The sequence below is a fragment of the Taudactylus pleione genome, unplaced genomic scaffold, assembly GCF_031769625.1.
Source record: "Taudactylus pleione unplaced genomic scaffold, aTauple2 ptg000290l, whole genome shotgun sequence".
Lineage (NCBI taxonomy): Eukaryota > Metazoa > Chordata > Amphibia > Anura > Myobatrachidae > Taudactylus > Taudactylus pleione.
Window position 1 is genome coordinate 2,495,287 of NW_028284692.1, and position 12,453 is coordinate 2,507,739.

Below are 12,453 nucleotides of genomic sequence, written 5' to 3' on the forward strand. Positions count from 1 at the left end.
GCCTGCCCAGTGTGCCAGTGTGAAGACTATTACAGACACCAGCAGAGCACTAATTATTTCTCCTGAACGGCGTTGCCATCACCGCGGGGCTACAAGTGGAGACGTGGTGAGCCATGCTTTCTGCACCTAGCTGCTGGTGAGGTGTCTAACTGGAGGAGTGAACATTGTACGCAGAGACCACCACATAGCTGCTGGTGCAGCGCAAGGTTGGGAGAGTAAAGGAGCGGCCAGGTAAAGGTAATCACATTAACGACACACTTATCAGCTATATCCTACTAAATATTATGATCCTCAGCAAATAGTTTATATTCTACTCCTTTTTACAAAGTCGGCTATTTATCGTATGGACATCTCATTCACGTGGCCACATTAGTATGAACTAGGGCATGAATTATCTACTAACTGTGACCACGCTCTGAAAACCGTATTTAAAGTATAGTTTACATCAAAAGCGAGAAGATAGTGAATTGCAATTACATAAGACTGTTTCCCTTTTTTAGAGTGTGATACAGTGCATGAAACAATTAATGTGCAACATTGTTCTGAATTATTCTGGTTCGCAGACATTTTAAATGAATAGAGGGAATTTGTGTCTTCTTTTACATTGTAATTGATTTAAATTGAATAAACATTTGAAATTGTGAGGTGATCTTATAAGTTGTGCTTGTATATTGGAGTATAGACACTCTATATTTACACTTGTTTCTATATCAATTTTTTAAATTGCATAAAGAGGAATGGTAATCACCCTTGTGAGCAGCCACTTTATTATTCTTTGAATGAGGTGGCGCACTATATAATACTTTCTCCAGGCGCTGAGTGGGGCTGTCTGACGTGACTGGAGCAATGCATACTCCGATGTAAAGTCCTCAGGATGTTGACAATATGTTAATTTATCCTTCCGAATCAAATAGATGACACTTTTGCACTATGACATGATTAAAGGCAGTGTGTGATACATAATGCAGTGTTTAAAATTCAGAAATGAAAAGATGTAGTTTCCTGCATATTCACTAACCACATATAATATTGTACCAATGCATATTAAACTTTCTATTTTTTTTTTAAAGATTCAACTGAGTACCAAATCCTTTTACAGGAGATTAGGGCACACTGTAGCCAAGGCCCAATATGCATAGTAATATTAAGCAGGAAGGCCTAAATGATATGATTTTATTATATGGAAACTCCTGAAAGCAATACACACTGACCAAAACATGCCTCTATTTGTCTTTGTACGCTGCTTTGTCCACAGGAAGAGCTCATTGTACATTTATTAACAGTCATCAACATCATGTATCCGGTTGTGTAGATTGTTCTTGTGCAGTTTGTACAGAAATCCTCCACGGTTTCATCTATACCAGAGTTGTGTTACAGGGAAGACCTAAATATTCTATATTACTACGATTAGTTTATGGAGCCCTGAAACCGTGGGGAGACCAAGTTATGGATTCCATTAGCCAAATCCTAAATCTAGCCAATTACAAAATTACTAATAAACAGAGGATTGAGCCAAACTCCAAACTGAATCCTGAATTTAGTGCTCAATAAATAAAATACCTACCAAGTGCCTCATAGTAAGAATCTTCTGACCACCCATGAGGATCAAACATATCCTGTAACAGAAAACACAGCACTATCAGAGGAAGTGGTGGAGAAAACAATGCAGTTACCTGGCTACTTCTCGTGAATAATGGGCTGCTTTGAACACGGACACCAGGGGAAAAGATGGTATGGCCAATAAGAGTGGTGTTTTTCTAATGGAGTTTATAAAAGGAAAGCAAACATCTGATTATTTGGTATGGACAACAACAGCTTTTTATTTGCACTAGTTTTCATGAATATTCCATCTGTTCACAAGCTGTGAAATTAATACCTAGAATACATATGGCTGATCGGGATAGGCTAAGGCAGGGTTGTAGCCAACCCGGTCCTTGAGAGCTACTAACAGTTCATGTTTTCCAGACAACCTAACTGGTGCACAGGTGTAGTTATTACTACTAACGGTCACATTTTCAAACATGTTGTACATTAATTCCTAACCGACACATTGTACAGATCCACAGGTGGGCTGGAAAACATGAACAGTTGGTAGCTTCCGAGGACAAGGGTTTGCCAACCCTGGGCTAAGGGAACCATGATGTTCTCACTCAGCTACAGGAACACAGAAACGGATCAAGTCCCCATGTTTCATTACATGTGATAAAGCCCTATGCAATGTTCTGCTGGGGAACCTTGGGTACATGCCATTCATGTGGATGTTACTTTGACATGTACCATCTACTTAAACATTGTTGCAGACCAAGTACATCCCTTCATGGCAATGATATCTCTTGATTGCAGTGGCCTTTTTTATGCAAAGACTTAAAAGTCGGTATTCAATTGTTATAGTGTGCCCGATCTCCAGTCTGAAGTAACTGAGATCGCGGGGCGATATTCAACTGATGCAGATTTTCGTGCTGATGGCTCCCACAGCAGTCAGGTTTAGCTGCGTAAAACGGCTAACCCTGACCAAAGTGCTGGGCGAGATTGAGCAAAGTGCAGTTAGTGTGCTCAATAGGTCACTTTTTGTCCATTTAAGTTCGCCCCCCCTGGGGCAGCGAGCTGAAATGGTGCGCCGGCAGCTGATCGCACCCGACAGGAGCAACAATTGAATAGCTCCTGTTGGGCAAGTAGAAGGGCAAAATAATTGAATTCCACCCAAAGGGTCTGATACTATTGTCTTGGTGCCAGAAAACACAAGACACCGTCAGATGTCTTGCAGAGTCTATGCCTTAACTGGTCAGAGATATTTTGGCGCCACGAGAGGGACCTACACAATTTTAGTTTTAATGTTATTGCTGATGTGTGTGTGTGTGTGTGTGTGTGTGTGTGTGTGTGTGTGTATATATATATATGAGTAAATGAGCGTTCATTACAGTAACAAAGAGCCAAATAGTTCTTGCTCACTCACCTTTGGATAATTAGTGCCAAGTTCATCAATGGAACAAAACTGGATGAGTTTTTCATAAATACTGGAGGAGAAAAATAAGTAAAAAAAGGCATATAATACAATCGATACTAAGACCACAACAAACTGCAGAATACAGTAAACATAATGCACATTGCCGCTGTATATATTCTATACCTGGCCAAGGGGAGCCCCACTATGGGATTGATATAAGCCTTACCTAGGGTTCCGGAATTCTTTTTTCTTCTGGATAACATGATTCATGTCTGTCCCTTCTTTCAGCTTTTTCTCATATAGTCTGTGAATCTTCTCCTATGAAGAAATGATCACATATACATAAGTGTATTGCATTACTATGGATGCATACATAGAAGGGCCATTTTTTGACACCTCTTTCATCTTAGAGATCACAATGAAACATCTAACTGTTCAGAGATGCACCTGTGAAAGTTTACTCCACATGGAGGAGACAGTAAGATATGAACCACTGGGGAGAGGTGGGGCTGGGAAGTAATGCACAACACTAAGCCCACAGACTCTCACTGCAATCTTCTATTGCTGACTGAAGGAAGCTTGGCTAAACCCAGTCCTGCCATTGATCATCTCTAAATTGACAAAACAGATCTGTAACTGTGTACCAGGTTTTGTAATGTGAGAGGAGACATCAAAGAGTCACAAAGAATCGCCAACCTAACATTTCTAGCCTCAAAGGCCTGGTATGAGAGATATGTGGGAGACAGAGGTCGCTGCGCAGAAAAACTGTGGCAAAAGGATTCATACATGAGAACTGTATGGCTCAGACTGCCTTTAAGTAAATAATCACATCTTCAGCTATCAATCTTCTTGAGTTGTAGTCAGCCAAGCACAAAATGCTGCAAGTTATATTTGTTATCTAGCCAGAATACATGCCTATAATAGGCTTATTGTAAAATATTTCAGAAAGAAATAGTTTAAATCAATAACATTTTGTTCTTCAATTTTAGCCATAAAGCTAACGAGCATTTCCTAAATATGGTATTAAAGTCTTAGGTTTACTTAAACACTGCATACTCTGCAACTATGCTATATAAGGTGAACAATGGCATGAGATCATTTTATCCTGAAATCAAATATATGGGTCAATTTCCTCTTCTGGGCATGCTCTCAATGGATGGGATGTATTTGTGGGTTATAATAAGGAAACAATATTGTAACGTACAAAGAAGAGAAAGTGGGAATGTGAGGGACACAGATGCCAGACTGTGACATAAGACTAACATGCACAAATATCAATGCCGAATTGCCATAGACATAAATATCACTACTTTATATGTATGCTACATAGGTGCGATGGTTTCAGGGAAGGCAGAATAGACAAATCTGGGAATTGGACATTAGCAGAAGTACTGCTTTGTAGTCTCAAGTGATATAACTGGGGTACAGCACACTAAGAGTATGGATAGAAAGTACACAGTGTAAGTGATTTTGAGGGCATGCTTCAGCATGTACAGCTCTGAGGGGTAAGACAGATGAGCTGCCTCTGTCCTCGGTGGCCTCTCACACCTACATACTGCATTCTTCACAGACATACGTGGCTATTTCTGAGCTCCTCCCTCCCCTGAAATGTGGTATCCACAACACATAGGCTAACGGGAATATTATCACTTTTTAATGCATGAGTGAAGAGCCAAGTCTTCCAGAATCCTTTCTACAGAACTGTTGACAAACTATACTGCGGTTGAGACTGAAGAGATAAGAGCTGTGATCATGTCCTTGAGTTTTACCTGAAGGTGATTAGAACAGCGGCCCGGTGGTTCGGGGGGAATTTTGATATCATCTGGCGACATGTTTCGGACCCTCTCTGAAAAGGATGCTAAACATATAGAAAAATATACATGTAAGGCCGGGGTGAGAGCAATGCGCGATAGTTCTGCAACACAAACAGCAATCAAATATGGTCCGGTTGCAAAAGGGTTAACAGGTGCTGGGGTGATTAACATGACATTTCAGTGCTGCCAAATCACAGGATTAATTCTGCTGTTGTGATGTGGAAGGGAGGAGAGGGGAGGGGGAGGCAGACACACCACTGCTTATTCTTGCAGCCTCTGGCCCCTCTGATGGCTTTTGCACCCTCCACCCCTTTTCCCAATGGATGGGAACAAATCGCCCTCTGTGTGGCCCATAATGCCACAGAAAGTTAGGTATCAGGTGTTCGGTTACCACTGCACAACAAATTCTAGATTGCAGGAAGATGTATTAATGTCTCAAAACATCAAGTTAGGATGAGCCATGACACATTAATATAATTAACCCATTCTCTATCAACATGTCTGCATTTCAAAGCTGTACAGTCCAAACTGCAAGCAGCAAAGGAGGGCTAATTTTGCCAAGTATTACAGTTGATTAGACAGGTTCAGTCAAGAACACCAAGGAGGGGTCCTTTCCCGACTATACACAAAAGAACAGTGTTTGTGTGCGTGATAAGGAGTGGGCATGAAAACATCAGCACTACAGCAGAAAAGTGCTTTGAATTGTTGGGCAATAGAAAAGGGCATAGGGCATGAAGCAGCACTGGCTTGCCTAGAGAAACTGCCAATGACAGGACAAAGGCTCACACTTTTCCTCTAAAAGACAGGCAGTGAGCATCGGACAAACCACAAAAGTGACAGGGCAACTCCAATCTGATCGTCATCAGCAAAACACAGAGGCAACGGCTGCAACATCGTATGTGCAAATATAAGAGCAGGGCACAGGTCATGGACTCTCATTGGCTGACATTTAGCAAAGATTAACAGACATAGAAGCAATTTGTATGAACACATAACCAATTCTGCAATGACTGCTGTAAGTCGTCTAACTATGAATAGGTTTAATCCCACTTACTCCAAAACTGGAGGAATAGCAATGTCTACACATGTCAAACACTCCTCTCCCATGGAAGCACACAGGATGTATTACACTTGTTCCAATGCTCATACACACAGAGTCAGTAAGTGTGCCCTACGGCTTGAAGCTGTAGAGAAGGCTGCAGGGTGTGTCAGTCCCTTTACACACCCTGGTACAGTCATATCCGCAAGGGGAGCCTCGGTGTGCTGCACTTATGCGTCATCCTATGATGGTTCAACCAAGAATGATTGGTCAACACATGGTAATTACCAGATTCCAACACTGGTCTATAAACTTAGCTGAATAAATAAATCTGCAGATGCCATTAATATGTATGTATAGTATTGTCTCTGCTGGAATTAAATGGAATGTCTTGCTGCAGCTGTGACACAGACAATGTGTGACAATGTAAGCAAAATGTAAAATGCACTGCATATTATACAGACAGAGCACGTTTCATCTATAAGAGGGACACTTACCCACCAACTCCTGGGGGTCTTTTTTCTCCAGCTCTGACTGTTCCTGGAAGAGCAAAAAAAAAAAAAAAAGGCTAAATTAATGATGACCTTTGTGGCACATGTAGAGCTAAACTCATTTTGCACCGAAAAAAAGTGTTTCTTGCTCAGCTTAGCATTCAGCTCTGTATGGGTATCATATGCTCACATGTAACAATACCAAAATTTGTACATCATTTTGTCTATATCTAGACAGTGTTATTATTAAAAGCGCACTTATCATATAAAAAACAAATCAATTCAGATGCAAATACAAAATTAAAGTACTAATACCCCCCTCAGACATACCGAGAATCCAGGGAATTTGGCCTGCCTCAGCCAAATTCCTGGGTTGCCGCGTATGTCTGAAAGGTACCTACCCGGGAACACATTCCCAGGTAGCCGACCCTTCAATCGACCAGGGAATTTCCCGGGACATTAACCTGCTTACTTCTGAATGGTGCTACCTGGGAATTTACTATTCCCGGGCTGCACCAAGCAGCTTTTACATTGAGAGTTGGCAGCGGACGCCGGGAACACCCGCCAGCGATGGAGACCGCCACCAGGTCTTTGGCACAGCGGCCGTCCGCACTCCCGCTGGGGGTGGGGTGAGGGCAAATAGGGGGTAAAAAAAAAAATCATAAAAAAAAAAAAAAGACTGGATTGGGATTGGTCGGCTGCCTGCTGCATTTTGATGACCTCCTCAGCGGCAGCCATAGAGGGGATAGGCTAGGAGGGGCAGGCGGCAGAGAAGAGGCAGGTAATCTAAAAAAAACCCTGCTCTTGTCTGAAAGGGGTCTACCTGGGAATTTCCCGGGTAGACGCTGTAGTGTGAAAGGGGGGTCTCGGCCAAATACCCGGGATTTTGCACACGATAAATTCCCGGGTCTGAGCAAGAAATCTCCCGGGTCGTATGTCTGAAAGGGGTATAAGTTAAATGCAAACAACAGCTATCTTCCCCTTTAAAAGATCAAATGAGAACCTGCTCTTGTCCTGTAGACAGATTACAAATATCATTTAAATAATGTGAATAGCAGCAGCAGCTACCTAACTGTGTGTGTGTGTGTGTGTGTAAAATGCACTCAAACATAGATATGCCACAATGCGAGTATTTTGCAAGGGGATACGTTTAACATGCCGACAGCGGGGATACCGGCTGTCACAATGCGGGCATCCCAACACTTATTGGAATATCGGCGCCGGCATCCTGCCCGCCAGAATCCCGCAGGTAAGTAGCGGGAGTGGTGGGAGGGTTAGGCACTAAGGGGGAGGGGGGGGGGGTTGGCGGGGGTTTAGTTCCCTTGAGCTGTCAGGATAATAACCTAATCGGGATCCAGTACCCGACCCCTCTGGAAGCACTGGTGGTCAAAAATAGAGACATAAGGGCAAAAAAAGATGAATGTGAGCACAGGATGAAAGAGCTGAAGAGGAGAAATGGTATTAAGTGTAATAATTAGGTTAGGAGAGCAGAATCAGGATGGCAGAGGCCACAAATTCAGTAATTAGGTGGTAGCGGGTGCCGTGGAAAACTGAGCAAAGAGAAGCATTGCAGAGAAAGGGGACAGACAGGAAACAGCAATCAACATTTAGCATGTATGAGACATTTTAGCAGGTATGGAGAATCCCCAAAGCAGCACATTACCATCATCTTTATTTACAAACTTAGAACATGACCTTTTATTCGCCAACCTAATCAAATGAATGTCACACCTGTACTTTACCATTGAGATGAAAAGTACAGAAAAGTACAGTACCCTGGCAAATGTGGTGAAACAAATAGAAAATAAAAAAGATTAGATGTTTTGGAGACACTTCTTGTTCCTCTTAGGCAGTACTTCTATGACAGGTGAAGTGTATGTTAGTGCAGTCTGAAGACTAAATACCATTTCTACATGATAAGGAAGCACATTACAGCAGATTCAGTGATGGAAGCTTTCCATCCTTAAGGGTACAAAGTGATAACTGAATATAAATACACAATGGCACTGCTGCCTAAACTTATTTTGTACAGATATATTCTTTGCCCTGTTCTACAATAATCAGTGACCTGCGGTGAGGTCAGTGGCTGGGGAGGCACACATGGAGATGGGTTTAAGTGCTGGGAGCCTGTCTCACCCCCTACTCACTGTAACTCTCCCCTCACTACACTAAACTTGTGTTCTTTGATTCTCCTACCTGCATCACTGTGTTTTCTCTTGCTTCTGCTGACCGAGCACTGATCTCTAAACACTGCAGTACACTTCCTGGTCACATGACACATCCAAAGTATCCATCAGTGCTCAATGTATGCCCCCCCATACTCAGAGGCATGCCTCTATTATCTATTTAGGCTCATACACACTTATGATATCGTTCAAATCGTCCAGAGTATATGAACGATGCACGCTCCCGCGGGTCGTTAACAATATCCCCAGTCAACTGTACATGCAGCTCAACCTGGGGATATCGTTAACCATGCCATGCTGCTGGATGCAGCATGACGCCCCCCACCCTTCCTTCGTTGCCGGCATCACCAAGTGTGTTATGCACTTACTGATGCCGGCACACCCGCCGGGCCAGTTGCTGACGATATCGCTCATACAGCATATCGTCCAGTGTGTATGAGCCTTTTCTGTGCAGCTTACTGCCCGTGGAGTGTCCCCCCGCCTACAGCTCTGCAAGCAGTGTCTGACTATACAGAAGCGAGGCTGAGCTGTTGCTGCCTCATCTCTCATCTCCCTGCAGTCTCAGGGAGCTCCACAAAGCTGGTGAGTGTTAATTATAAAAATGATTACAATAAACAAAGATATTTATAAGTTATAAATATCTTCTTTGTATTGTTCTAATAATTTTTATAATCAAATCTCAGGAGTATGGCAGGGGAGGCTCTGCCACCCCTGCCTACACATCCCTGACAATAATTCTCAGATAAATAGAGATTTACAAGGATATGCGAGTAAATCAACTGCTCAGGTTCTGCCATTCTTGTAGTACCCTTCAGAAAAAACATGCATGTATGACTATTTGCATAGGGCTGCAGCACTGTTTTGCAGTTATCTTGTGCACACAAAAAATGGGAGCAACAGAAAAGTATTAGATTCACCTTTCAACAAGATTGCTGCCAATGTTTGATCCACATAATAGCTGTATAGAATCTAAATGAACCAACATGCATTTTCTAGTAAAGGTCTGGCCAACCTGTGGCTGTCCAGCTGTTGTGAAACTACAAGTCCCAGCATACCTTGCCACAGTTTTAGCATTTCCTAAAAGCAAAACTGTGGCAAGGCATGCTGGGACTTGTAGTTCTACAACAGCTGGAAAGCCACAGGTTGGCCAGGCCTGTCCTAGTAGCAGTGTAACTTACTGACACAGGACACAAACCAGTAGAATGCAATCAGATTACAAGTACAGTTGTGATTCCCCAGCTGCAAGCACCAGTAATGTGTGTGTGTGCACTGCTCTGCCAGGTGTCAAACACAACAATTACATAGGTAAGCAAATGTTCACGCTATGCAAATAGAGTCAATATGAATTTATTCAAAAGAGTGAGAAACCGCTTTCCAGGATATGTTACTACGAGAGTCCTAAAGAGGTGGCCATATATGAAAGATCAGTATGAAGATCCTTTTCTCAATGATACATATTCACAGATGTTTTCACCCTTATTACTTTAATGAAATTTTTTTTCTAACTAAGACGTCCTAGACATCACTAACCCGACCCGTAGATATCTACGAAACAATCATCATTTTATAAATATGTACAGGCATATAAATAGCATCTGCCTTCAACACACTCATGCATTTTCTTTTAAATATTCAGATGTGTTCTTAAAACAGAAATGAACTACATTTCCCCTTTACATGAAAACGGTAAGGAACAGCACAATTGTATGTGACTACACCAGAAATGTTCCAACACAAGTGAAGACCTTCTCATACCTTTCATCATTACACCAACACAGGTATAACTCTCCCAGCATTCACAGGAAACTTTACACTATACCTATGTTCCATCCATTTGTGTTTGACATTATTTCTTTGTCTAAAAGAGAAGGCGGCAGCCAGAGTAAGAACTCAAAACGGTTTGACCTATTCCACCCTGGTATTTTTAGATGATTTAAGATGCTACCTATAATTAGAGCAGGTAAAAATAAGAAAACCATCTCTTATAATGCACCCAGTGTTCTAAACAACTCAATCTTCTTCAGCATAGGGTTTATATCCACTACTTTATTGTACGGAGGAGTAAGAAGTTGGGGAGAGGGGGGGGGGGATTGTTAGAAGATGTGAGATTCCTCCCCAGACACTGCGGCTATTCAGGGCACACAATGTGTTTCAGTGTTGCCTGGTAACCTGGATGTAGGGAGGAGGATCATGGTGCTATAGAGTGAACAAGCATGTTCGCATCTCTCCAGAGGAGTGACCCAATTGCCCTCTTCTGTTCTCTGGTATTCCAACGTCATACTCTGCGTTTTGGGGACTCATCTAGTGACACAGTCGTTCCCCCTATTACATGGGTTCTTTGACATTAATAAGAAAATTGCGCCTATACAAAATAACCACAAACACAGTCTGACTTTTCCTTTAAAATATACATTTATCTCTTCCCCGAACCTTTCATTGTTTCAAGCTACATGACCATGTCCGTGAACACGATACCTGTGTGAATATCACTGTTCTTTTATTACAAAAACTGCAGTCAGCTAAAACAAAATGTATATAATTTCTGAGCGATTTAAAAGTTTTTACATGGTGAAATCAAGGAACTAAGACAAATTATTTTCTTTAAATCATTAGCTGCTAGCAATAGGACCATTCTTTATCATAATTATAAACGTAAACACAAGGCATTAAAAGGTTCTCAGTGCAGGGTGACTTAAGCACACGTCTTACATTACTACATTACACAAGGACTAAAAAAACAACCGGTTTTGTGTCTGTCTGTGGTAGAAAAACAACACTGGACAAAAACAAAACATCTATATATTTTACATTTATGGCTGTGAAAGGAGAAAGAACCACTTTCCATTGTAATAGACCAGACAGACAGGACCTGAGCTGTATCCCTGCTATTTGAGCCAAGTGCCTGGGATAGTTCATATTCACACAGTCACTGCCCTTGGGATGGAGTGATCTACAACCTGCAGGCTTCCTGTCTGTATCCGGTCTGTAAGGGCCAGCAGCCAGGAGCATAGGGGCAGGGTCTGGTGGGTACAGGGAGATGACTGAAGCAAAGGTGCACTGTGCCAGAGGAATGGGAGGGACAACAGAGCAAAATAAACTGGGAATGTGAGCAGGAAGGGAATCGGTGGAAGAGCAAGGTACGCTGAGAGGTTAGAAATAACAACTGTAACCCATCCAGGTACTGAACTGGAGTCTGTGTACCAGGGAAACAGCTTACAGTAAAGTATAGGTATAGACAACTAAAGTCAATACCAGTAATGGCCAACAACAGTTCATTGTGGTGTTAAGCAAACAGTATACCAGCGGTAAGCAACCTGTGGCACTCCAGCTGTTCAGGGACTACACATCCCAGCCAAATCCTGCCACAGTTTTAGCATGCTCTAACAACAAAACTGTAACAGGACATCCTGGGAAATGTAGTTCCACTGCAGCTGGAGTGCCATATGGTGTATACCTCTGCATTATACTATGACAAATACCAGGTTGCTTAAAAATAACAAATGAAGTTAAAGTCTCATAAAATGATGCACAGCTGATTACTTGCTGTTTATTCTCAATTCATTGGAAAAGCAATGACAGGGTGGGTCTCCCATATGCAAATATTCTGAAATATGGAATGTTTTTAGCATGACTGAGAAAGTGAAACCTTTGCTTTCTGATGGTTCAATGTACACAAACTTTGTTTAAGGCACAAAATTATTAAAAATAGTAAAAATATAGTATAAAATACCCTTCAGGCTGTGTGTATATGAAACAAAAGAATTTCATGTAGGTACACAAACTTCTATTGATACACAAAATTCTGAAAAATATTGTATAAAATTACCTTCAGGCTGTATGTATAAGGTGTATATAAACCATGCATGCATTCTGTATTTAGCTTTGGGTCCCTTTCCCAAGATATCTCATTTTGGTATGCACATATTCTAAAATACGGAATATTCCGATATTCAAAATACCCCTGGTCCCAAGCATTTTG

The 12,453-nt window shown here is 41.9% G+C and overlaps 1 protein-coding gene across 2 annotated transcripts in view; it reads right to left on the reverse strand.

Moving 5' to 3' along the window:
* Positions 1-12,453, reverse strand: part of SAP30BP (SAP30 binding protein) — a 48,564-nt gene that overhangs the window by 14,753 nt on the left and 21,358 nt on the right. For both annotated transcript variants that reach the window (XM_088482553.1, XM_088482552.1), the window contains 5 exons: positions 6,295-6,337; positions 4,714-4,802; positions 3,171-3,262; positions 2,954-3,014; positions 1,565-1,616 (listed from right to left, as the gene is read on the reverse strand). In XM_088482553.1, coding sequence (XP_088338679.1) covers positions 1,565-1,616; positions 2,954-3,014; positions 3,171-3,262; positions 4,714-4,802; positions 6,295-6,337 — 337 coding nt within the window. The remainder of the gene's footprint in view (positions 1-1,564; positions 1,617-2,953; positions 3,015-3,170; positions 3,263-4,713; positions 4,803-6,294; positions 6,338-12,453) is intronic.